The 27,036-nt window shown below is 47.1% G+C and overlaps 1 protein-coding gene and 1 long non-coding RNA gene across 5 annotated transcripts in view; one reads left to right on the plus strand and one right to left on the minus strand.

The window, feature by feature from the left end:
* Window positions 1-17,952, minus strand: part of LOC137375964 (organic cation/carnitine transporter 2-like) — a 123,100-nt gene extending 105,148 nt beyond the window's left edge. For 2 of the 4 annotated variants that reach the window (XM_068043769.1, XM_068043768.1), the window contains exon 1: window positions 17,316-17,949. In XM_068043769.1, the coding sequence (XP_067899870.1) occupies window positions 17,316-17,801 (486 nt within the window). In that variant the 5' untranslated portion in view covers window positions 17,802-17,949. Of the gene's footprint in view, window positions 1-17,315 lie in introns of all 4 variants that reach the window. The other 2 variants (XM_068043770.1, XM_068043767.1) reach the window with 2 other exon arrangements.
* The window catches only part of LOC137375965 (uncharacterized), a 38,658-nt gene continuing 28,945 nt past the window's right edge, over window positions 17,324-27,036 (plus strand). The window contains exons 1-2 of the long non-coding RNA XR_010976107.1: window positions 17,324-17,654; window positions 22,500-22,549. This is a non-coding gene — a long non-coding RNA (uncharacterized lncRNA). The remainder of the gene's footprint in view (window positions 17,655-22,499; window positions 22,550-27,036) is intronic.

Consider the following 27,036-nt stretch of genomic DNA (forward strand, 5'->3'; position numbering starts at 1 on the left):
CACAGTTGGCTCTCTCCTTGCGCTTCTGTCTTTTTTCCTGCCAACAGCTAAGTCTCTTCGACTCGCCACTCTTTAGCCCCGCTTTTGTGGTAATATCAGTGAACTAATAATTCAGAGACTATGGCTAGTGCCCTGGGGACATGGGTTCAAATCCCACCATGGCAGCTGGTGGAATTTAAGTTCAATTAATTAACAAAAATCTGGAAATGAAAGTCAGTCTCAGTAGCAGTGCCATGAAACTATCATCGATTGCCATAAAAACTTATCTGGTTCACTAATGTCCTTTAGGGAAGGAAATCTGCTGTCCTTACCTGGTCTGGCCTACATGTGACTCCAGATCCACAACAATGTGGTTGACTCTTAACTGCCCTCTAAAATGGCTTAGCAAGCCATTCAGTTCAAGGGCAATAAGGGAAGGGCAACAAATGCTGACCTTGCTAGTGATATCCATACCCCAAGAAAGAATAAAAAAAGGTCACCCCCAACCCCTGGGAAGAACCCCCATGCACCGGCCATCACCAACCACCCCACCTACCCCATTGCAGGGACCTGCCTGACTGGCCCTGGCAACCCCGACCCCACTCACTGTTCCAGCTTCTCCTCTGCAGTGGTAGGAGATGATATATATCCAAGTTTGCAGATGACACAAAGCTGGGTAGGAGTGTGAGCTGTGAGGAGGATGCAGAGAAGCTCCAGTGTGATTTGGACAGCTTGAGTGAGTGGGCAAATAAATGGAGTATAAGGTGGATAAATATGAGGTTATCCACTTTGGTGGCAAAAACAGAAAGGCACATTATTATCTGAACGGCGATAGATTGGGAAAGGGGGAGGTGCAGCGAGACCTAGGTGTCCTTGTGCACCAGTCACTGAAAGTAAGCATGCAGGTGCAGCAGGCAGTTAAGAAGGCAAATGGTATGTTGGCCTTCATAGTGAGAGGACTCGATGAGGAGGGATTTCTTCACCCGGAGAGTGGTGAACCTGAATTCTCTACCACAGAAAGCAGTTGAGGCCAAATCATTAAATATATTCAACAAAGAGTTAGATACAAGTCTTAGGGCTAAGGGATCCAGGGATACAGGAAGAAAGTGGAAACAGGGTACTCAGTTTGGATGATCAGCCATGAACGTATTAAATGGCGGTGTAGGGCCGAATGGCCTATTCTGCTCCTATTTTCTCCGTTTTTATGTCTCTTAAAGGGACGGCGTCCCTAATAGTGGGCAATTAAATTGCAACAGGGGACCGATGGAAGGCCGATGTGGGGTCTTCTCCCGCCTCCTGCCCCACCACTGGGACCCCCATCGCCAGAGTAAAATCCAGCCCTATGTATGCAGAGCAGGTGTATGTGGTTGTAAAGATGTGCCATGAACATGACTGCAAAGGTTAGTCACAGCCTCCTATCTTGGAGCACTTTTCTTGTAGGTCAGATAATAGGATTGCCTGAAAAGAAAGGCAACATGGCTTCTTTCTGGGGAGTGGACATTGATTTGTACAACACTGTACAGTTGGTTGCAGACCAGCCAAACATTGATAGTCAGATAGCTCTTGGGGCTCGTAGATGCAGTTCTTGTGTACAGGAGCACATAGGACTGCAGAGTGCAGCCACTCACATTGTGGACTTGGGAGAATCCTGCACTTTGGAAACAAAATGCAGCGCCTTGTAAAATAGTTGCTGGTTTTTCATTGGCAAAGTAATAAACTTGCCAGCTTCAGCAAAATGCAGAGGTTAAATTGGATAGTCCCCGAAAAGAAATGTGGAGAGCTCATTGCATGATTACTCCATGCCCTTTCAGTGTAATGCAGGCGGCATGTTGACTGTTCATTTGAATGATTTCTGCATTCAACCAACACTAATCACACTGTTCAATGGCTGCAAGCATCAGCAGTGGGTTTAAAATTATTATTTCAGAGCACTACTTAAAGCTCACTTGCGCTGCTTAAAGCTAGCCTGCAAAGGGTAGGTGCATTGTGGGGGCTGGAGGTGTTGAGATCATTGGGTATACTGTGCTGTGGAACAATCAACAATGGCTGACCATGGGAGTGCATGTGAACCAAGGTTTTCAGATGCACTGGAGGTCTTGGTGGAGGAAGTGGAAAGGAGGAAAATGTCCTGTATCTGCAGGGGAGCAGGAGGTCCTCCAGACACACTATGAGAAGACAGCGGCAACAGACACCTACAGAGGTCAATGCTAGTTCCATGGACCTGGATACAGTGCCGCAAGAAGTTTAATGAAATCACACAAGTGGTCAAGGTCAGTGAATGCATCTTCAAATGCGATATCCTACCAAATGTCGCACTAGCCTCAGACACTGCTCAATTCACCACACCCCAATCACTCACCTATCAACCTTTAGGGCGGCACAGTGGCACAGTGGTTAGCACTGCAGCCTCACAGCTCCAGCGACTCGGGTTCAATTCTGGGTACTGTCTGTGTGGAGTTTGCAAGTTCTCCCTGTGTCTGCGTGGGTTTCCTCCGGGTGCTCCGGTTTCCTCCCACAGCCAAAAGACTTGCAGGTTGATAGGTAAATTGGCCATTATAAATTGCCCCTAGTATAGGTAGGTGGTAGGGGAATATAAGGACAGGTGAGGATGTGGTAGGAATATGGGATTAGTGTAGGATTAGTATAAATGGGTGGTTAATGGTCGGTGCAGACTCGGTGGGCTGAAGGGCCTGTTTCAGTGCTGTATCTCTAAATCTAAAAATAATCTTAATCAGTCAGGACTCACACTTAACATTCATGTGCTTCACCTCACCCTCACATAATTAGCATTGTTGTAAGCCTCACACCCACATCTCACAGCTTGCACATACTGCCAGCTATTCACCATGGCACACTGCTCTCTCTCTTGCAGGAGAAGGTGATGTATAACTGGAGGCAGCATGAACTGCCCAGAGGGGGAGAGACTCGCCTGTATGTTCAAACCCCCATGAAGGGCTATTGTTGAGATAGTGGCCATCATTGGGGCTGGATCCATTGAAGTTGACAGTATCCTTATACCTCATTCCGAAGAAGGGTCACTGACCCGAAACGTTAACTCTGCTTCTCTTTCCACAGATGCTGCCAGACCTGCTGAATGGTTCCAGCATTTCTTGTTTTTATTTCCTCACACCTAATGCTCCTTCTTGCATCTCATTTCCTCACCATCCCACAACCTCTTCTGACTTACAAACTACAGATGTTGTAAGCATGCACTTTTAATTTCTCCTTGCTTCTCCTTTCCCCTTTTTCCCTTTTTCCCCTTTACCCAAAAACTGCAAGCTTTCCAGGCATTGGAGGAAGACTAAGAAGACAGTGATGATGAAGACACACCATCACTTAATTTCACACTCACTGCCATCAGCTTAGATATTGATGCTGCGCATATATTAGAGGTTAGTGTCATTCACGGAAGTAGCCGTGATGAAATAAACAATGAAATGGAAGAATTATGAATTTAAAAGTCAACTGCTAAACAAAATCACAAAAAAGAGGGGAAATCAAGCCAACATCTTTAGAAAACAGTCTAGTCAGAGGCTGTGGAAAGAGATCCAGCCAAGCAAGAAGAAGCCTTGCTGCTAATTCTACACTTCAACTTGCTGCAGCAAAGAACTGAAAGTGACCACTGTAGACCCAGTAAAAACACATATAGCAAAAACCCATAAGAACTTAATTAAAACAAAGGGGCCAGTAACACAACAATGAACCCTGACTGAAACTGAGAAAGGTACGAGAACCCCGGGGAAGAACACTCGAAAAGATACCCTGAGCCAGGGGATCAGAGAACAGAAGAGCAGCCGCGAGTCCGAGACTGATCACCTCGTGTCTTGATGAGTAGTATACGGTACAAGTAGTGAGAGCTTGTACTTGATGATTTAGTGTGTGGATAAAATATTGATATACCTTTCACCAATTGGATTCCGTGGATTCTTTAAGAGTAAGTGCGTGTTAGGCACAACATAATTGGCACCCGAACAGGGACTCGGTTGTAGTGCTATTTCAAGTTATTTTGAATAGCCTCGCTGAGTTTGAACTAAATTATAAACAAAGCTACGAGTCTGACGGATCGGATTGGTGAACCTTTGAGTAATTATGGCCCTGGCCAGGCCGGAGTGGGAGTTGGAGCTCCGGAAATATTTGAAGGGCAAGTGGCCCTCGTGGATAGAGTTTGCAGTTAAACAGTACACAGGCCAGGGGTCTGCTGGGGTACAGCATTGGGAGGATGTGCATACCCACCAAGCCAAATGGGCGCCTAAGTTAGTGAAAGCCACTGCTGAGTGGCATGATAGGGCCCTGAAGGCAGATTCAGTTAGTTCAGCACAGGTAGTTCCAGTCTCAGGCCAAAAAGGCTGAGTACAGTCGCAGTAAGGCTGAGAGGGAAGTGGACAAGGCGAAGGAACAGCTCACAGGAGCGGATCAGAAATGCTCTGACTTACAGACCGCAATGACGGTTCTGCACCGCTTACAGAAGCAGCAGGTGTACCAGTCAGCGGATCATAACAAATGTCAGGAGGAAACATATAAACCAGAGTCTCAACTCTCAGCGCAGAGGGGCATAATATCCACTTTTGTGGATAGGGAGGATGATGACAATGACGACTTTAATCGGGCCTATTTGGCAGATGAGGTCAGTAAGTACCATGGGATGACCACCCCCCGAATCCCCAATTGAGCCATCAGCCCCAACCCGCGCCTTACCTATGGCCCATTAATAACTGGGGGGCCAGAGGGCTCCATGACTAAGTTAATGGCAGAGTGACATAAAAAGACTATGTTTTAGTGAAATCTCAAGTGAGTAGAAACAAGTTACTGTGTCTTTTGATTCGAATATGTGAATGTTGGAAGCTTACATGAATGTGGGATGTGCAGCTTGTGTTCTGTAGAACCGACTGTCGTTAACTCTTTGTTATCTGGCCTTAATGATGAAAGAATGAGTCTGTTACTTTTTCTATTTTTACGGGTGTATATTTTGTGGGAACCTATTTTGGCTGTGAATTAGTTGAACCTGTGTGTTCCTTGGCATTGGGACAGGGAATTTGACAGAGATTTTGGTATTTTGAATTCATAGCCCATTACAGGAATCAATTTTCTAAGTTGTTTGGAATTGAATGAGTGTGAAAAGTGATTGTTGAGTGTATTCATTTCAATTTAAGATTGTGCCCCCAAAAATGGGATATAAAATTGAATTATATTTTAAGTTAAAGTTTTATTTTTATTTTAAAAGTTGGTTTTGCAACTGTGAAAAGGCAATGAATAATTTTCTAAGAGGTAAGCTTCAGCCTTGAAGGTCTGAAGATGTCTGGCAAAAGTCCAGTTTGAAGTTTAAAACATTATTTTAATTGGAGTTCCAGTTTAAAATCTGTTCTTGGTTTTTTTGGAGTTTAAATTAAAGACATGTTTTATTGACTGTATTTAAGTAGCAAATGACAGGAATTGGATATTGGTTTAAGGGAGAGAAGGATAAACAAAGGAGATATCGGAAAGATTCTGTCTGTTTAAAGTTTGTTTAAGAAGCTGGTGTTAAATCTTTTGTTTTAAGAATGTTAAATAACTCTTTCTTTAGTTTTTGGTTTTATTACAGTCATTTGAAAAGGCACCTGAAGAACGAACAAGAAAAATGACGTAATTTACCATCTTAAAAAAAAAGCACGTGCTATTCTGTTCTGTGTGTAGTTAATAAGTATTCTAAGTTAATAAGTCTGAGTTAAGTTTATACTATTAAGGTTAATTGACCTGTTAAGTTGAAAATTTGTGGCCACAATGAACTTTCAAGTTTATTATGTCAAGTTTTGGAGAAGTCTTCAGTTCCGGACAGAAGACTCGTTCATGTAACATTGTCAGTTTTGATTTTTAAATATTTATTGCAGTAAATTGGAATTTGGAATCATTTTTGTTATATTAAAAAAAAATCCTTGGATTAGAAACCTCTTACAAAAGATGGTAAAAGTTTGGAAATAATTGGAGTTTAATCTAAAATGCTGTCTTTCCTGATGGAGATGCTTTCCTTTGAAGCTGATAATGTTACTAATGATTTTGTTGTTTTCAAACCCTAAGGATACCAAAAGGATTGTAAAAAATTTTAAAATGGAGTGTAATTCTTTTCGATCAAAAAAAAGTTACGTAAAATGATACAGCTGAGAATGTTTTGCTCCGCCCCCTTGGAGACAAACAAAGAAATTAACCCCGCTGCAGCTATTGTTTTTCCATATAATCCACCACACAATTTTTACATTGCTGAGAGTAAAATTTATATATATTGGACATTATTAAATCTTAAATTTCTAAATATTGACAGATATAATTGGACAAATTAACCCATTGGGCTCAGGGGCAGAGCCACAATAGATTCTTTATGTTTTTTTAAAGCAGGTGATGGTAGGTTCCATCAGAAACTAGAAGTCGTCATGGACACCAGATATGATTAAACTCATAATAGACAATGGGAAACTGTGATGTTTTGAACAGGTGCTCACTGAGCCAAATAAGGAATTATGATTATGTCATTATACCAGACCCCTATGAGTAAGTAAGAGGGGCGGGTCTTAGAAACAAGATTTAACCCCTGACTGAAACTGAGGAAGGTACGAGAACCCTGGGGAAGAACACTCGAAAAGATACCCTGAGCAAGGGGATCAGAGAACAGAAGAGCAGCTGCAAGTCTGAGACTGATCACCTCATGTCTTGACGGGTAGTATACTGTACCAGTAGCGAGAGCTTGTACTTGATGATTTAGCGTGTGAATAAAATATTGAAATACCTTTCACCAATCGGATTCTGTGGATTCTTTAAGAGTAGAGTGCATGTTAGGCACAACACCACCTCCAGTCTGAAGTCTTAGCCACTCGAAATCTACAACACCTCAACAAGTTCAAGACCACCAACACCCCAACCCTGCACCTTAAAAGAGACTGTCCTCCTCAGAACATTCAACAGGTTTACCGTAAACACCTACCTCACTTTGAACTACATCCTACCCTCTTCTCTCTATCTATTCTTGTGTTTGTGTAAGTGAATGTATATGTGAGTGAGGTTGTGACCATTTTGGGAATTACGTAAATAATAGCTGTTTTTTTTTAAACCTACAAGAAAATCTATCATTTGTCTGTTTATTTGACCCTAAAAAACACTCAGGGGCTAACTCAAAACATGATTGTAGTCAGCTGGGAGGTGAACAGTGGGAATCACCTACACTCCTTTCCTACTCTCCGTAACAATAGCACAGCAATGAGATCTGCATGTGGTGCGGCACTGGGCACAAGGGCACTGCACAAGGGCAGCTGGCAAGGATAACACAGGTGCCAGCTCACTGGAAGGTGAGATCGCACACAAGTTCTGCGGCAGAGGATTCAGATGAGGACTTAGATAGGCCAGGCTACAGAAGAAGGCTGATAGGTCAAAACACTGAAATGCTTGGTGCATTCAGAAGCATGCCAGAAAAGTTGCATTCAATGTCAAAGTGTGTGGAAGAATCTGGCACCAACTTGGCACATGGCTTTCCACGGAGCTTGGGGCCCATCCTTTCCAGCATGGAACTGGCGGCCAACTCCATCAACATACTTGTGGAACCAACCATGATGTGGCGTCTGATGGTCAACATCTCAGCTTCCAGTGCAGCACAAGCAGCAGTCATCCAAGGTCTGAATATTGCCACGAAAGCTCAGACTGCTGCCATAATTTCTCTGGATGCCAGAGTTTAAAGTTGCTTTCTTAAGGGTGTCACAGCAGTCCACCTATCTATCCTCCAACAGATTACCAGGATAGCTGAGGCATTGCCGTGAGAAATTAACAGTGGTTCCATGGAGCACGAATGTGCCATTGTCTTTCAAGATAACAGCCTTCATCTCCCACCCCTACCACTCTGCCAGTGCCCTTGCTGTTGCCTGTCAGCCAGCCAGCCCAGACCACTGCTGGCCATGTTGCGATGGTGCAGTCAGAAGCTGGGCCTTTTAGCCTCAGAGCTGCTCAAGATCATCCTCCAAGGCTATCTGCAGTCTCCTCCACTGAAAGTCAGCAGCCTTCCAACAACCCTACTGCAAACACTGGGATAGAACTTCATAGGAACACTAGAACTTTGTGTACTTTGTGTTGGCTTTTATTTTTGTATTGTGGCCAAGAGAACAACATAATGGTCACTGACAGAGGATAAGTAAGGAATGTGGGATTGTTGGTCAATGGCGAATTGGGGTTGAGGTTACTGGTATTACACTTGAATTAGTCCTTCACGTACAGCCCAGACAGAAAGGGGCTGTCCAGGTTTCAGCCTCGCTTCCTCTTCCACCTCCTCCTCTTCCTCCTTCTCCTCCAATTATCACTAATTGGTAGCAAGGGCCATTCCCTCATGATGGCAAGGCTGTGCAGCATGCAGCATACTACCACAAAGACTCATGCAGCCAAGTAATGGTGGTCCCCTCTAGAGCAGCAGAATCATTGCTTCAGAATGCCAGTGGCCTGCTCTGTCAGATTTCTTGTGGCAGCATGGCTTTCATTGTATGCATACTGTGCACATGTGCATGAGTTACAGATTAGAATCATGAGCCATGTCGTCAGCAGATAGCCCTTACCACCCAGTAACCACCCTTTGGTTTGTTATGGAGGCCAAAATGTAGCTGACACAAAAACGGCTGTAGAATGAGCACATCATAACTGTGGTCAGGATACTGGGCAGTGACCTGCATCATGCACTTCCTATCATTACACACCAGCTGGACATTGAGGAAGTGGAATCCCTTTCAGTTCAGGTACATGGCAGAGCTAATATAAGGTCCATGAAAAGCAATATGCAGTCAAAGGCTCCCTGCACCATTCGGAAGCTTGCAATCCTTGCAAATCCTCTGCTTAGTCCACCTGCATCTCTCTAGCAAGAGAGAATGAAATGAAGTTATCTCCCTTTGAATAGAGAGCCTCAATGGCCTCTCTTATGCAAAAGTGAATGCAAACTGCAAAATGTTGCAAATATCTCCAGCACCAGTCTAGAAGGAGCCAGATGCATAAATGCTCAGAGATAAGGTCTCCTTCACAGTGACTGACAATACAGCCCTTGCCTTGCTCTGAAGTTGGAGTTGTGGCTACAGCAGTTGGCAGATTTCAATGAAGGGCAGACATCTCAAACATTGCTCGTCGCTGAAGCTGAGGTAGGAGAATTGCTCCTTGAGCACCCTGAGCAGCTATGGTTTCCTGCGGAGACCCCTTCCTCCCCCCTCCTCCTTGCTCTTCTAGTAGCTCGTCCTGCCCTCCATGATCTTTCCTCTGTTCATTCTCCCAGCCATGCTCAATTTCAAAAGGAAGTCTTATTAGTATACCCATGCCTGTGAGCAATTTGTTTTGTGCAGAAGCCTTGAAATCAGCAAAATGTACTTCAGCACATGCCACACCACCCCTTGTAGACTTCTGAAACTTGAAACAACTATGGAAATTGCCAAAAATGTGTAGAATTGTAGCAACAGCTGGAAGAATGCACATCCTGTCCCATGTGGGAACTCCAGGATGTGTTTCATGTCTGGACAACCACATGTGCAGGAAATATCACCAGCTGAAGGAGCCTGAGCTCTGGGCTTCAGAGCTTGAGCAGCAGATGGTATCTCTGCAGTGCATCTGCGAGGCTAAAGCTACGTGCAGGGAATGGGTGACCACCAAACAGACAAAGAGGACTAGACAGGTAGTGCAGGAGTCCCCTGAGTGCATCTCACTCTCTAACTGGTATTTCATTCTGAGTACCAGTGAGGGTGATGGTTCATCTAGGAACTACAGCCAGAGCTAAGTCCACAGTATCATCGATGGCTCAGCTGTACATAGGGTGGGGGATGGAGGAAGGTAAGCAATAGTGATAAGGATCTAATAGGGAAACGGACAAGTGGTTTTGTGACTGCAGACTTGATTCCAATTGGTATATTGCCTCCCTGGTGCCAGGGTCAAAGATGCCACTGAGTGGCTGTAGAGCGTTCTGAGGCGGGAGGATGGACAGCCAGAGGTTGTGGTCCACATCAGTAACAATGACAAAGGTAGAAAGAGAGATGAGGTCCTGCAGGTAGATTTTAGGAAGTTAAGAAAGAAATCAAAACATAGGTCCTCAAAGGTAGTAATCTCTAGCCACCATTTTGGAACCCTAAAGGGCCTGAAAGTGCTACCAAACATTGGGAGCTACAGAGCCGAATATCGCCCCCAATGTATCAGCCATTTTTAAAATCGAAGTGATTACTGACAACGCAGCCAGCAGATTACATCATCAGACTACACCAATCTGCGCACATACCCAGATTAGTTCCTACCCTCTACGCAAGCGCTGTGTTCCGCAGTGCCAGGAATGGTTGGCGCATGCACAGATGATGTCATTGTGTAACGCGGGCGGATGGTGGGGGATCCGGGCCGGAGAGAGCAGGGGTGGGGGGAGAGAGCAGGGGTGGGTGGAGAGAGCAGGGGTGCGGGGAGAGAGGGTCTGGGGAACGGGTGCGGGGAACGCGCAGCCAAAGACCTTGCTGGTGGCGGGTGCGCTCTCCTCCTTCCCCCCGCTGCCAGCCTGCTCACTCACCCACCCACCCCCCGACTGCTCGCTCACCGCCAACCACCTGCACGACTGCACGCTCACAGCCCCCTTGCCACACCCCCGACCACTTGCTCCCCTCCCTCCCCGACCCGCTCACTCGCTCCCTCCCCTCTCTGGCCCGCTCCCCGATCCGCCACTCCCTCCCTGGCCCGCTCGCTCCCTCCCCTCTCTGGCCCGCTTGCTCGCTTCCCTCCCCGGCCCGCTCACTCCCTCTCCTTCCCTCCCCAGCCTGCTCACTCCCTCCCCTCCCCAGCCTGCTCACTCTCTCCCCTCCCCGGCCCGCTCACTCACTCCCCTCTGACATTGTGTGCTGCCATGTGTTTATGTTGCCATCGTGTGATTATTTGAACAGCGCCATCTTTAATCCTGGCAGCTACCTGACGTTGCAGACTGTGACGTTTTAGTGGCATAGGCTGCATTTGCGCATGTGCCATTGCAGCACCACCTACAAAGAACAAAGAACAGTACAGCACAGGAACAGGCCATTCGGCCCTCAAAGCCTGCACCGATTTTGATGCCTGCCTAAACTAAAACCTTCTGCACTCCGGGGACCGTATCCCTCTATTCCCATCCTATTCATGTATTTCTCAAGATGCCTCTTAAATGTCGCTATCGTACCTGCTTCCACCACCTCCTCCTGGATGCAAGTTCCAGGCACTCACCACCCTCTGTGTAAAGAACTTGCCTCGCACATCCCCTCTAAACTTTGCCCCTCACACCTTAAACCTATGTCCCCTAGTAACTGACTCTTCCACCCTGGCAAAAAGCTTCTGACTATCCACTCTGTCCATGCCGCTCATAACTGAGTAAACCTCTATCATGTCGCCCCTCCACTTCCGTCGTTCCAGTGAAAACAATCCGAGTTTTTCCAACCTCTCCTCATAGCTAATCCCCTCCAGACCAGGCAACATCCTGGTAAACCTCCTCTGTACCCTCTTCAAAGCCTCCACATCCTTCTAGTAGTGTGGTGACCAGAATTGCATGCAATATTCCAAGTGTGGCCTAACTAAGGTTCTGTACAGCTGCAGCATGACTTGCCAATTTTTATACTCTATGCCCTGACCGATGAAGGCAAGCATGCCGTATGCCTTCTTGACTACTTTATCCACCTGTGTTGCCACTTTCAGTGATCTGTGGACCTGTACGCCCAGATCTCTCTGCCTGTCAATACTCCTAAGGGTTCTGCCATTTACTGTATACTTCCTACCTGTATTAGACCTTCCAAAATGCATTACCTCACATTTGTCCGGATTAAACTCCTTATGCCATTTCTCTGTCCAATTCTCCAACCGATCTAGATCCTGCTGTATCCTCTGACAATCCTCATCACTATCCGCAACTCCACCAACCTTTGTGTCGTCCGCAAACTTACTAATCAGACCAGCTACATTTTCCTCCAAATCATTTATATATACTACAAACAGCAAAGGTCCCAGCACTAATCCCTGCGGAACACCACTCGTCACAGCCCTCCATTCAGAAAAGCACCCTTCCACTGCTACCCTCTGTCTTCTATGACCGAGCCAGTTCTGTATCCATATTGCCACCTCAACTCTGATCCCATGTGCAAGCTCGAGGAACAGCATCTCATTGATCAATTAGGCACACGACAGCCTGCCAGACTGAACATTGAGTTCAATAATTTCAGAGCATGAGAGGCCCCCCTTTTTATTTTTATTTTAAGTTATTTTTTATGTGTTTATTTTGTTTTAGTTTGTTTCTACTGTGCCTACCCACTGTTCTTTTCATGTTTGTTCTTTGGACCAGGCTCTTTAGTTTTCTGTCAATTAACACCCTCTCTGTACTAACACTTTGTCTTTCAGCACACCATTATCATACTGTTTGCCTTTGCTCCACGACTTTCTGGTCAGTTATTCACTGTGACCTTGTCACCTTCTCTTTTGTTATCTCTTGCCCCACCCCCGCTTTACTTGCTTAAAATCTATTACATTTCTGGTTCTGCCAGTTCTGATGAAGAGTCCCTGATCTGAAATGTTAACTCTGCTTCTCTCTCCACAGATGCTGCCTGACCTGCTGAGTATTTCCAGTATTTCTTGTTTTTATTTCTAATATCCTGCAATGGCTTCTCTTCTCGCCCTGCAGCATTACCCTTGGAGTTCCTCAAGGATAAATCCTTGGTTCCCTCCAATTTCACATCTACATACTGTTCCTTGGTGCCCATATTTTAACACACCAATTTTCACTCACTGTGCTTGCTGAGCTACATGGGCTCCCAGTCCTCTAACACCTCAAATTTAAAATTCTCAACCTTGTTTTCAAATCCCTCCATGGCCTCACTCCTCACCTTTTCTGCAACATCTTTCAGTCCTAGAAACCTCCGAGAACATTGCATTCTTCTAACTCTAGACTCTTGTGCATCCCCCCATCTCTTCAACACACCATTGGTGTCTGTGCCTTCACCCTAACCTTTGCTCTTCCCTCCCTTAACTTCTTTGTCTCTCCATCTCTCTCACCTACTAGGATTCTCATTGAAACTTAGCTCTGATTAAGCTTTTCGTCACCTGACCTAATATTTCCTTCTTCGTCCTGGAGTCCGTTTTACTCTTATCATGCTTCTGTGAAGCTCTAAATGCAAATATTTCTCATTTGTATGGCATCCAATGTGACTGTGGTAAACTACCTCTTGAGGGGAGGCAGTGACCTAAGTGGTAATGTCACTGGCCTAGTAATCCAGAGGCCCAGGTTAGTGCTCTGGGGACATGAATTCGAATTCCACCACGGCAGATGGTGAAATTTGAAATCAATTAATAAATCTGGAATTAAAAGCTAGTCTAATGGTGACCATGAAACCATTGTCGTAAAAACCCATCTGGTTTACTAATATCCTTAAGGGAAGAAAATCTGCCATCTGGTCTGGCCTACATGTGACTCCAGACACAAGCAATGTAATTGATTCTTAAAATGCCCTTTGAAATTGCTCAGCAAGCCACTCAGCTCAAGGGCACAAAATATCCTCCTCAACATGCTTGTACGGACTCTAGATACTGTTGTCTCAGGAAACATAATGACAAAACACTGACAGTTTTGTCATCATTAATACTGCAAAGGCTGCGTTTGCTGATAACACAACTACTAAGTGGTGCAGTACTGGCACATATGCAAATGCAGCCTCATCCACTGAAACGTCACTGTCTGCGACGTCTCAGGCTGCTGCCAATAATAATGAAATAAAAACAAAAAAATGCTGGAAATACACAGCAGATATGGGGCACGAGATAACACCCCCACTTTATTTGCTTAAAACCTATTACATTTATAACCATTGCCAGTTCTGATGAAAGGTCACTGACCTGAAATGTTAACTCTGCCTCTCTCTCCACAGATGCTGCCAGACCTGCTGAGTATTTCCAGCATTTTTTGTTTTTATTTCAGATTTCCAACATCTGCAGTATTTTGCTTTTATTACTATGCCAGTAGGAATGATGCTGCTGTTCAATTTGTCACAAAAAAACAAGTTAAACCCAAATCCTCTCAATGGCTGTGATCACCACCTCCATCCCACCCCCAACATTACCCTGCTCCCTTTCATCGCCCTTCTCTTTGCCCCTTTGCCACTTGCTCCCCACCTCGCTGCTGCCTTCCCTCAGCCACTCACTCCAACCCTCGTTGCATCTTCCCCGCCCTCGGCTGCTCGCTCCCTGCTCCCTCTCCCTGCCCCCGGCCACTCCTGCTTCCCCCCTCTTGGCCACTCGCTCCCGCGTCGCCCCGTCAGCCCTCAGCCTCTCACTCTCTGCCTTGCTGCTTCAGTGTCTTCTTCCCCGCACCGCCCCCCGCTGCTTCTTTGGGCAGCGCGGCAGGGAGCAATCAGCTGCGGAGCGGGGAGAATGGCAAGGGCGGGAGTGAATGGCTGAGGAAAGCGGGATGGAGCAGGTAGTTGAAGCGGGATGGTGGGTGGGAGCGGGAAGTTGAAGTGGGATGGAGGGAGGGAGCGGGAAGTTGAAGCGGGATGGCGGGTGGGAGCGGGAAGTTGAAGTGGGATGGTGGGTGGGACGGGTAATTGAAGTGGGACGGCAGGAGGGAACGGGAAGTTGAAGCGGGATGGCGGAAGAGAGCGGGCAGTTGAAGTGGGATGGAGGGAGCGGGAAGCTGAAGTGGGATGGCGGGTGGGAGCGGGAAGTTGAAGCGGGATGGCGGGTGGGAGCGGGAAGTTGAAGCGGGATGGCGGGTGGGAGCGGGAAGTTGAAGCGGGATGGTGGGTGGGAGCAGGAAGTTGAAGCGGGATGGCGGGTGGGAGTGGGAAGTTGAAGCGGGATGGCGGGTGGGAGTGGGAAGTTGAAGCGGGATGGCGGGTGGGAGCGGGAAGTTGAAGCGGGATGGCGGGTGGGAGCAGGAAGTTGAAGCGGGATGGCGGGTGGGAGCGGGAAGTTGAAGCAGGATGGCGGGTGGGAGCAGGATGTTGAAGCGGGATGGCGGGTGGGAGTGGGAAGTTGAAGCAGGATGGCGGGTGGGAGTGGGAAGTTGAAGCGGGATGGCGGGTGGGAGCGGGAAGTTGAAGCGGGATGGCGGGTGGGAGCAGAAAGTTGAAGCGGGATGGCGGGTGGGAGCGGGAAGTTGAAGCGGGATGGCGGGTGGGAGCAGGAAGTTGAAGCGGGATGGCGGGTGGGAGCGGGAAGTTGAAGCAGGATGGCGGGTGGGAGCGGGAAGTTGAAGCAGGATGGCGGGTGGGAGTGGGAAGTTGAAGCGGGATGGCGGGTGGGAGCGGGAAGTTGAAGCGGGATGGCGGGTGGGAGCGGGAAGTTGAAGCGGGATGGCGGGTGAGAGCAGGAAGTTGAAGCGGGATGGCGGGTGGGGGTGGGAGTGGGAAGTTGAAGCGGGATGGCGGGTGGGAGTGGGAAGTTGAAGCGGGATGGCGGGTGGGAGCGGGAAGTTGAAGCGGGATGGCGGGTGGGAGCAGGAAGTTGAAGCGGGATGGCGGGTGGGAGCGGGAAGTTGAAGCAGGATGGCGGGTGGGAGCAGGAAGTTGAAGCGGGATGGCGGGTGGGAGTGGGAAGTTGAAGCAGGATGGCGGGTGGGAGTGGGAAGTTGAAGCGGGATGGCGGGTGGGAGCGGGAAGTTGAAGCGGGATGGCGGGTGGGAGCAGGAAGTTGAAGCGGGATGGCGGGTGGGAGCGGGAAGTTGAAGCGGGATGGTGGGTGGGAGCAGGAAGTTGAAGCGGGATGGTGGGTGGGAGCGGGAAGTTGAAGCGGGATGACGGGTGGGAGTGGGAAGTTGAAGCGGGATGGCGGGTGGGAGCGGGAAGTTGAAGCGGGATGGCGGGTGGGAGCGGGAAGTTGAAGCGGGATGGCGGGTGGGAGCGGGAAGTTGAAGCGGGATGGCGGGTGGGAGTGGGAAGTTGAAGCGGGATGGCGGGTGGGAGCGGGAAGTTGAAGCGGGATGGCGGGTGGGAATGGGAAGTTGAAGCGGGATGGCGGGTGGGAGCGGGAAGTTGAAGTGGGATGGCTGGTGGGAGCGGGAAGTTGAAGCGGGATGGCGGGTGGGAGTGGGAAGTTGAATTGGGATAGCGGGAGGGAGCGGGAAGTTGAAGCGGGATGGCGGGTGGGAGTGGGAAGTTGAAGTGTGATAGAGGGAGGGAGCGGGAAGTTGAATTGGGATAGCGGGAGGGAGCGGGTTACTGTCCGGGGGGAATGCAGTCGACGATCGCAGCTATTATGGCGTGATGACATCATTGCGTGGTGACGTCAGCATACCCAAGTGCGCAATCGTACAATTCAGGATATGGAACAGTCCAAAGAACTACAAATAAAAGCAACGTACTGCAGATTAAAGGCCTGCTACCCAACCCAACCCTGATGGGACCCGACGACATGTGTCGGGTTCAGGTCGGGTTGGCCTTCTGGGACCAGCTTTCGGGCCGGGTTGGGCCAGGTTGGACACGCTCTATCACAGGTATGTGGCTCCAATGTTAATTTAATTTTTGGACTAGAATGGTGGTTTTGATACAGTCATTTTAAGTTTGTGCAGATCAGCAACAAATTGAAAAACAGAAGGTAAGTTAACTGATGATTGGGTCAGGTCGGGCACGGGCAAAAATAGAACAACTCGGGCCAGGTCGGGCTCGGGTTGGATATGGTTCTGTTGGGCTCGGGTGGGTTTTTTTTTGCAGACCCGAGCAGGCCTTCACTGCAGATGCTGCAAATCTGAAATAAAAACAGGAAGTGCTGGAAATACTCAGCAGGTCAGGCAGCATCTGTGGAGAGAGAAACAGAGTTAACGCTTCAGGTCCGTGAGAGGTCCCATTCGCTATGAAATATCTTCCCACACAATACTTCTCTGCCCCTCTATGAAAATGTTGTCCCGATACATATCCAACTCTCTTTTAAATCTGCTGCTGCAGACAACCCCAGTACTCCCCTTGGCAGTTCATTCCACACACCCACCAGTTGTCCTTTCGCAATCCCTTTTCTAAATTTGAGCCTGTGCCCTCATATTGTAGAATCTCTGGCTATATTAAAGGAATTGCGGTTGGCGTTGGAAAGATAAATAATTTAGGGAAATTCTTTTGGAACTGGAGCAAAGTTGAGGCCAGAGGGGACAAAGTTAAAGATAGGTGTTAACGTTCAATATTCTAATGTTTAAAGACTCAAAGATACCAAGTTAAAATAATAAAATATATTTTGTCCGAGACCATGCAAGATTTGCAGTTGGTTAATTATGTTTGGACTCAAATGCATCTGTTCCTTTCATTTTGAAAACGTTTAAATATATTACAGTTACCTTGACAAACTATTCTCAGGTTAACTATTGCCAGTGTGCCCACTGTATTCCTTCAGCCACATACCTCGGTGACGATGGTGGAGATGTACTGATCCTTACTGTACTCCCATCCATCCAAACAGGGCTCCTGTTCGACCTCAGACATATTGAAGGAATCTGGGTCGGGAAATGTCTCGGAAAGATTCATTATCACGTCCACCCGGTACCGTCTACATTTGCTGTACTGGAGTTTGTCTCCTTCTTGCACCAGAGGGATAGTCCGATTCCTCCACGCTTCACTCAGACTGAGATTCTCGGGAACGAAGCAGCGATGCTCTGGAATATCCCCGACAAAAACTATGGACATTCCGCCGAAGCCGTTGGGAAAGACAGTGATGCTTAAAAGGAAGAAAATAAACTTCTGGTAGGGGCCCCATTTTCTGAGAAAAGCGGTAATTTCTTCATAATCACGCATATTGACAGCGGGAAGACCGACTGCGGTTTTCTTCTGTAAAAATACAGCAAAGCAATTGGCAGATAGAGGGCAGAGCAGACGTTTGCAGAACAGCATTATTTCAAAGTCTAAATAATTCCAGATAGTATTGAAATAGGATTCCAGTTCCTGTCTTCCTCCCACACCGACGCTGTACTGTTAGAGTCATGGTATCAAAGAGCCGTGCAGCATAGAAACAAGCCCTTCGGCCCACCACGTCCATGCCGACCATAATGCCTATCTACACTAATCCCACCTGCCTGCATTAATTCCATATCCCTCGATGCCTTGCTCATTCAAGTATCTGTCCAAGATGCCTCTTAAATGTTGCTACTATTCCTGCCTCCACCACCTCCTCTGGCAGCTCATTCCAGATACCCACTATTCTTTGTGTCAAAAATTTACCCCTTTGATCCCCTTTAAACCTCCTCCCTCTCACCTTAAATCTATGCCCTCTAGTTTTAGTCATCCCTACCATGGGAAACAGACTCTGGCGATCTATGCCTCTCATAATTTTATATACCTCTATCATGTCCCCTCTCAACCTCCTTCACTCCAGGAAAACAGATCCAGCCTATCCAATCTCTCTTTGTGACTCAAGCCCTCCAAACCAGGCAACATCCTTGTGAATCTTTTCTGCACCCTCTCTAGCTTAATCACATCTTTCCTGTAGTGCGGCGACCAGAACTGCGCACAGTACTCCAAATGCAACCTAACCAACGTTATGTACAACTGTAACATGACATCCCAACTCTCGTACTCAATGCCTTGGCCGATGAAGGCAAGCATGCCATACACCTTCTTCATCACCCTGTCGACCTGTGTTGACACTTTCAGGGAACTATGTACTTGCATCCCAAGATCTCTCTGCTCAACAACACTCCCCGGGGCCCTGCCATTCACTGTATATGTCCTGCCCTGGTTTAACTTCCCAAAATGCATCACTTCTCACTTGTCTGCATTAAATTCCATTTGCCAATCCCTTGCCCACTTCCCCAGTTGATCTATATCCTGTTGTAACCTTAGACAACCTTCTTCACTGTCCACTATACCACCAATTTTGGTGTCATCTGCAAACTTACTAATCATGCCCCTTACATTCACATCCAAGTCATTAATATATATGACAAACAACAGAGGGCCCAGCACCGATCCCTGCGGCACACCACTGGTCACCGGCCTCCAATCTGAAAAACAACCCTCCACTACCACCCTCTACCTCCTATCACCAAGCCAATTTTGTATCCAATTTGCTAGCTCACCCTGGATCCCATTGTTCGAACCTTCTGGACCAGCCTACCATGCGGGACCTTGTCGAAGGCCTTGCTAAAGTTTATGTTCGCCCTGCCCTCGTCAATCCTCATGGTCACCTCCTCGAAAAACTCAATCAAATTCGTGAGACATGATTTCCCACGCACAAAGCCATGCTGACTATTCCTAATCAGACCATGCCTTTCCAAATGCATATAAATCCCGTCTCTCAGAAACCCTTCCAATAACTTTCCCACCACTGATGTAAGGCTCACCGGCCTGTAGTCCCCTGGCATATCCCTGCTGCCCTTCTTAAATAAAGGCACATTAGCTATCCTCCAGTCTTCCGGTATCTCACCCGTGGCTAACAATGATACAAAAATCTCTGCAAGGGCCCCAGCAATCTCCTCCCTTGCTTCCCATAGCATCTCGGATACACCTGGTCAGGCACTGGGGATTTATCCACCTTAATGCGCTTCAAAACCTCCAACACCTTCTCCTTTGTAATGTTGATACGCTCCAGGATAACACTGTTCCCTCCCTTGAACTCACTAGCTTCCATGAGCTTCTCCACGGTAAACACAGATGAGAAGTATTCATTTAAGACCTCGACAATTTCCCGTGGCTCCACACATAGATTACCACACTGATCCTTAAGGGGACCTACGCTCTCCCTAGCTACCCTTTTACTCTTAATAAACTTATAGAATCTTTTAGGATTCTCCTTTATCTTATCTGCCGGGGAAATCTCATGGCCCCTTTCTCGCCCTCCTAATTTCCTTCTTAAGTGTAGTCCTACATCCCCTATACTCCTCGAGGGACTCGCTTGATCCCAGCTGCCTATACCTGACATATGCCTCCTTCTTTGTCCTGACCAGACCTTTAATATCCCTCGCCAACCAAGGCTCCCAAAACTTGCCAGCCTTGCCCTTCCATCTAACAGGAACATGCCAGCCCTGAACTCTTCCTATCTCACTTTTAAAAGCCTCCCACTTGCCAGATGTCCCTTTACCTGTAAATAGCTTCTCCCATTCAACTTTTGAGAGTTCCTGTCTGATGCATCGAAATTAGCCTTCCCCCAATTTAGGACTTCAACCTGAGGACTAGTCCTATCCTTTTCCATAACTATCTTGAAGCTAATAGAGTTATGGTCACTGGTCCCAAAGTGCTGCCCCACTGACACATCAACCATCTGCCCATCCTCATTTCCTAAGAGGAGGTCGAGTGGAGCCCCTTCTCTCGTAGGGCCATCCACGTACTGCTTCTGAAAACTATTCTGGACACACTTAACAAATTCTTCCCCATCTGATCCCTTAGCACTAAGGCAGTCCCAGTCAATATTCGGGAAGTTAAAATCACCTACTATTACAACCCTATAATTCCTACACCTATCTGTGATTTCCCTACATATATGCTCCTCCACGTCCCTCTGACTATTGCGGGGCCTATAGTCTAAACCCATCAAAGTGATCACCCCTTTCTTATTTCTAAGTTCTACCCATATGGCCTCGCTGGACATTCCCCCCGGGATAACCTTTCTAAGTACTGCCGTGATGTCCTCCCTAATCAATAGTGCAACACCCCCTCCTCTCTTACCTCCACCTCTGTCACGCCAGAAGCATTGGTACACCGGAACATTGAGCTGCCAGTCCTGCCCATCCCTCAACCACGTTTCCGTAATAGCTATAATATCACAATCCCATGTACCGATCCATGCTCTGAGTTCATCTGCCTTACCTGTAAGGCTTCTTGCATTAAAGTAAATGCAGTTTAGCCTACCAGACCTTCCACACTCCCTGTCCTGCCCCTACCCGGCCTGCCTACTGGACTTGCTTGCTTTAACCTCTACATTTACCTCGGAGAGACTACTACTTTTGGTCCCACTAGTTTAGACTAGTTTAAACCCTCCCGAGTAGTACTAGCAAACCTCCCCGCAAGGATATTGGTCCCCTTCCAGTTCAGATGCAACCCGTCCTTCTTGTACAGGTCACTGCTGCACCAGAAGAGATCCCAATGATCCAAGTAGCTGAAGCCCTCCCGCCTACACCAGCTCTTCAGCCACGCATTCATTTGCCTTATCCTCCTATTCCTACCCTCACTAGCACGTGGCACAGGGAGTAATCCTGAGATTACAACCCTAGAGGTCCTGCTTTTTAACCTTCTGCCTAACTCCCTATATTCACTTTGCAGGACCTCATCTCTCTTCCTGTCTATGTCGTTAGTACCAATATGGACCACAACCTCTGGCTGCTCACCCTCCCCTTTTAGAATGTCCTGCAGCATCTCCGAGACATCCTTGAGCCTAGCACCAGGGAGGCAACATACCATCCTGCAGCAAAAACAAGAAATGCTGGAATCACTCAGCAGGTCTGGCAGCATCTGTGGAAAGAGAAGCAGAGTTAACGTTTCGGGTCAGTGACCCTTCTTCGGAACTGACAAATATTAGAAAAGTCACAGATTATAAACAAGTGAGGTGGGGGTGGGGCAAGAGATAACAAAGGAGAAGGTGCAGATTGGACCAGGCCACATAGCTGACCAATCTGCACCTTCTCCTTTGTTATCTCTTGCCCCACCCCCACCTCACTTGTTTATAATCTGTGACTTTTCTAATATTTGTCAGTTCCAAAGAAGGGTCACTGACCCGAAACGTTAACTCTGCTTCTCTTTCCACAGATGCTGCCAGACCTGCTGAGTGATTCCAGCATTTCTTGTTTTTGTTTCAGATTTCCAGCATCCGCAGTATTTTGCTTTTATTATACCATCCTGGAGTCTCGTTTGCGGCCACAGAAACACCTATCTCCACCCCTTATGATAGAATCCCCTATCACTATAGCTCTTCCACCCCTTTTCCTCCCCTGCTGTGCAGCAGAGCCCTCATGGTGCCACGAACTTGGCCGTTGCTGCTTTCTCCTGGGAGGTCATCCCTCCAACAGTATCCAAAGCGGTATATCTGTTTGAGAGGGGGATGGCCACAGGGGACTCCTGCACGATCTGCCTGCGCCTACTACTCCGTCTGGTGGTCACCCATCTCTTTTCTGCCTGTGCAGCCATTACCTGCAGTGTGACCACCTCATTAAATGTGCTATCTACGACGTCCTCAGCATCGCGGATGCTCCACCCGCAGCTCCAGCTCCATAATACGGGTAGCCAGTAGCTGCAGATCGATACACTTCTGCACACATGGTCGTCAGGGGCACTGGAAGCGTCCTTGATTTCCCACATAGCGCAGGAGGAGCATATCACGGGGCTGAGCTCTCCTGCCATGGCTTTACCTTTAAATTAATTTAGTTACTCCCTTAATCAAAAAATACTAATTACACTAGGGGCCTTGTTCTACCCATTACAATCTAAAGTCCTTCAAAAAAAACTTTAGTAGTACTCACCTTATCATCAGAGGTTTTTTTTTCAACAAAAAAACTTTCCCCCTTTTTTTTAAAGATATTTAAATGCACAAACAGCAGTGACTCACCAACCAATCACCTTGCAGCTCTCCTCTGACATCACTGTTGGCTTTTTTTTCCAAAGCTCCAGCGCGCTGGAAGAGGTCCAACTGCTCTCTGCTCCGCTCCCGGAAGGTAAGAGACTGGGTCTCGATCCTCGGGTTGGATTTATAGGCTCCGCTCTTGGCGTTCTCCCCACAGGTCCGCTCTGTTCCTCTCCGCTCCGCTCCCGGAAGGTAAAAAAAAGCAGATCCTTTTAGTAACTGAAAAATTATTATTCTTTTGGCACGAAAATAAATTTGCTTTTTCCTATGACTCAGAATTTTATCACAGTGCAAATTCTGTTTACATACTTATTAGTCAAAAGAATTTATTCAGTTACATGCTTGTTGCATTGAATATATACGTTGGACGTGGATATGCAGTCAGCCCAATCACTCCATCATTACAGGTATAACAACATTTGACATGCAGCCACATAGGAGATATTAGGACAGATGACCAAAAGCTTGGTCAAAGAGGTAGATATTAAGGAACATTTTAAAGGAGGTAGAAAGTAGAGAGATTTAGGGAGGGAATTCCAAAGATTAGGGCGTATACAGCCGAAAACCAATCTAGAGGTAACAAAGGCATGGATAAGAGTTTCAGCAGCAGATGAGGTGAGGCAGAAGAGGCTGAGACAGTTGGTGTTACAGAGCTGGAAGTACATGGTCTTAGTGATGGAGCAGATATTGGGTCGGAAGCTCATCTCTGGGTCAGATAGGATGCCAAGGTTACAATTGGTCTGACACAGTCTCAAACAGTGGTCAGGAAGAGGGATAGAGTGGGAGTTTGGGGTATTTTTCCCCCTGAAATGAACCAAAGCATAATGAGTCTCAGATGACATCCCAAATCAACCTGATGACAGAATAGAGCCATTTATTTCTCATGGTTAAGCTGGAGCCTTTCCTGCACATTATTTGATATTTCTGATTGTCTTCCAATTGAGACTTCTGATTTGTTTTCAGCTTTCCCTCTCAGAAGTGTAGGCAGCAATTTTTTTTTTACCAACTTCTTCCAACTGCTTCCCCATCCTCTTCCTCTTTCAATTGGATGTAGGCCCAGGCAGCAGTTTATAAACTTTCTTGTGGTTATAAGTGGCAAAGAACATAGGAACAGATGAGCATGACTTCTACTCCCTCATTCTATTCCTCTAGTTATAAAGGCCAGCACACACAAAAACTAAACAAGTGCTCAGTAATGACCATCACCTCAAAGACCTGTGAGTCTAACCACCTCACCTTGATATTACCATCACCACATCCTCCACCATCAATATCCTGGGAGTTGCCATTGACCAGAAATTCAACTGGAGCTACTACATAAATACCATGACTACTAAGGCAGGTCCAAGGTTAGGTATGCTGTGGCAAGTGGTTCACCTCCTAATTCCCTAAAACCTTTCCACCTACAAAACATAAGTGAGGAGGCTGATGAAATACTCTGTATCTGGTTGCAACTCCAAAAACACTCAAGAAGCTCAATACCATCCAGGACAAAGCAGTTGTCTTGATCAGCAGCTCATCTACCACCTTAAATGTCATGACTTGTGTTACACACTGTTAGCAAGCTGTAAGATAAAAACACGTGCGATCTTATGTCATAGAGTCAAAGAGTTATTTACAGCACAAAAGGAGGCCATTTGGCCCATTGAGACCATGTCGACTCTCCATGGAGCTATCCAGTCAGTCCCACTTCCCCACTCAATCCCCGTAGCCCTTCAAGTTTAAGTGTTATAGATAGGGACATCAGGTACAAAAGCAAAGAGGTAATGCTAATCCTATACAAATTATGTTAGGCTGCATTTACAATATTCTGCTCAGTTTTAGGCACCCTACTTTAGCAAACTTTCAGGTGGCATCTGGTCCCTATAACTGGTCTCTCCTCTTCATGGGAATAACATTACGAATGAGCACTGATCTGATGATATTAATGAGCACGAGTCTTTGACCTCGTCGGCAGACGTGTTCTCTTCAGACTACTAGCAAAAATTGGATGTCCACCAAAGCTATTAAGTGTCATCACCTCATTCCATGACAATATGAAAGGCACAATTCAGCATAGCGGTGCCTCATCAGACCCTTTTCCTATCCTGAGTGGCGTAAAACAGGGCTGTGTTCTCGCACCGACACTGTTTGAATTTTCTTCTCACTGCTGCTCTCACATGTGTTCAAGTCTTCAGAAGAAGGAATTTTCCTCCACACAAGATCAGATGGCAGGTTGTTCAACCTTGCCCGTCTTAGAGTGAAGACCAAAGTATGGAAAGCCCTCATCAGGGAACTCCTCTTTGCTAACGATGCTGCATTAACATCCCACACAGAAGAGCGTCTGGGGACACTCAGCGACAGGATTGCAGCTGCCTGCAATGGATTTGGGCTAACCATCAGCCTCAAGAAAACGAACATCATGGGACAGGACGTCAAAAATGCTCCAACCTTCAATATCGGCGATCATGTTCTGGAAGCGATTCAAAGGTTCACCTATCTAGGCTCAACTATCACCAGTAATCTGTCTCTCGATGCAGAAATCAACAAGTGCATGGGAAAGGCGTCCGTTGCTATGTCCATACTGGCCAAGAGGGTGTGGGAAAATGGCGCACTGATATGGAACACAAAAGTCCGAGTGCATCAAGCCTGTGTCCTCAGTAACTTGCACTACGGCAGCGAGGCCTGGACAACGTATGTCAGCCAAGAGCGATGTCTCAACTCATTCCATTTTGGCTGCCTCCGGAGAATTCTTGGCATCAGGTGGCAGGACCGTATCTCCAACACAGAAGTCCTCGAGGCGGCCAACATCCCCAGCTTATACACACTGCAAAGTCAGCGGCGCCTGAGATTGCATGACCATGTGAGCTGCATGGAAGATGGCAGGATCCCCAAGGAAGCATTGTACAGCGAGCTCGTCACTGGCATCAGACCCACCGGCCGTCCATGTCTCCGTTTTAAAGATGTCTGCAAATGTGACACGAAGTCTTGTGACATTGATCACAAGTTGTGGGAGTCAGTTGCCTGTGATCGCCAGAGCTGGCGGACAGCCATAAAGGCGGGGCTAAAGAGTGGTGAGTCGAAGAGACTTAGCAGTTGGCAAGAAAAAAGACAGAAGTGCAAGGGGAGAGCCAACTGTGTAACAGCCCCACTAACAAATTTTATCTGCAGCACCTGTGGAAGAGTCTATCACTCGAGAATTGGCTTTTATAGCCACTCCAGGCGCGGCTTCACAAACCACTGACCACCTCTCGGCGCTTACCCATTGTCTCTCGAGACAAGGAGGTTAAAGAAGCTGAAGAGCACTGATCTGACTCTGACCCTCCTCTAACTTAAAACCCCAAGCCAGAAGAAAATTTGGCCCATTGGGTCTTCTAAAGTCTCCACTCATCAGCTCCTGACAGAGACTGATATTTGCACAGCACAGTTGTTGATATTTGGGAAGGCATGCTAATGTATGTAATTTCAAGAGTGTTTATCTTAATGTTGCAATTTCTGCTGGGTGCTGATAATGATAGAAATGTGGCATTTGTACTTTCTATCATGTTGCAGTTCATTACGGAGGTTGTCACTTACATTTTATGGATATGCTGATACTGGAGGTAATGCTGAGAGGGTTAGATGAAGTAGGGTTGGAGGAGGCTTGTGTGGAGCACAAATATTTGAATAGACCAGTTGGGCCTGTTTCCGTGCTGGAAAGCTTATGGAATTTTATGTAAATCTGGGTATATTGGGTGTAGGAAAGTTACAGGTCACATGTACTTCATGGTAGAGGAGTCCTGGATGACTGCCATTGCGATCTCCTTCTGCATTGCTTTGACTTCTTGCTTAAGGGGGAGATCTCCTGCTCTGCACCCTAAATTGCTGGTCCCTCCTGGATTGTATCACTGCAGCATAAAAGTATCATGTCACTGTCTGAAATTACAAGCACTTCTTTTTGGCCCCCCCGTCATTGTGTCTTTTTCCAGCATTGCAAGATAAATGGAGTGGGGAAATCCATTATGACTGTAAGATGTTTTGTTGGGAAAAAATATTTCGGAAGCAACTGCCACAAATATTCCTGAAACCTTAAATGACAACAGTATAAAAACATGAAAGTTGTTTTGAGAAATGGTCTGAACCCCATGCAACAAATCCTCTTACAAGGCTCGAAGAAGGAAAGAACTCACATTTATATAGCATCTTAGCTGTGAGACTGGCCAGCAGAGTGTGGGAAAATGGTGCACTGACACGAAACACAAAAGTCCGAGTGTATTATGCCTGTGTCCTCAGTAACTTGTTCTACGGCAGCGAGGCCTGGACAACGTCTGTCAGCCAAGAGCGACGTCTCAACTCATTCCATCTTCGCTGCCTCCGGAGAATCCTTGACTTCAGGTGGCAGGACCCTATCTCCAACACAGAAGTCCTCGAGGCTGCCAACATCCCCAGCATATACACCCTACTGAGCCAATGGCACTTGAGATAGCTTGGCCATGTGATCCGCATGGAAGATGGCAGGATCCTCAGGGACGCATTGTACAGTGAGCTCGTCACTGGTATCAGACCCACTGCCATCCATGTCTCCACTTTAAAGATGTCTGCAAGACTGTGACATTGACC

Source organism: Heterodontus francisci, chromosome 12 (genome assembly GCF_036365525.1).
Source record: "Heterodontus francisci isolate sHetFra1 chromosome 12, sHetFra1.hap1, whole genome shotgun sequence".
NCBI lineage: Eukaryota > Metazoa > Chordata > Chondrichthyes > Heterodontiformes > Heterodontidae > Heterodontus > Heterodontus francisci.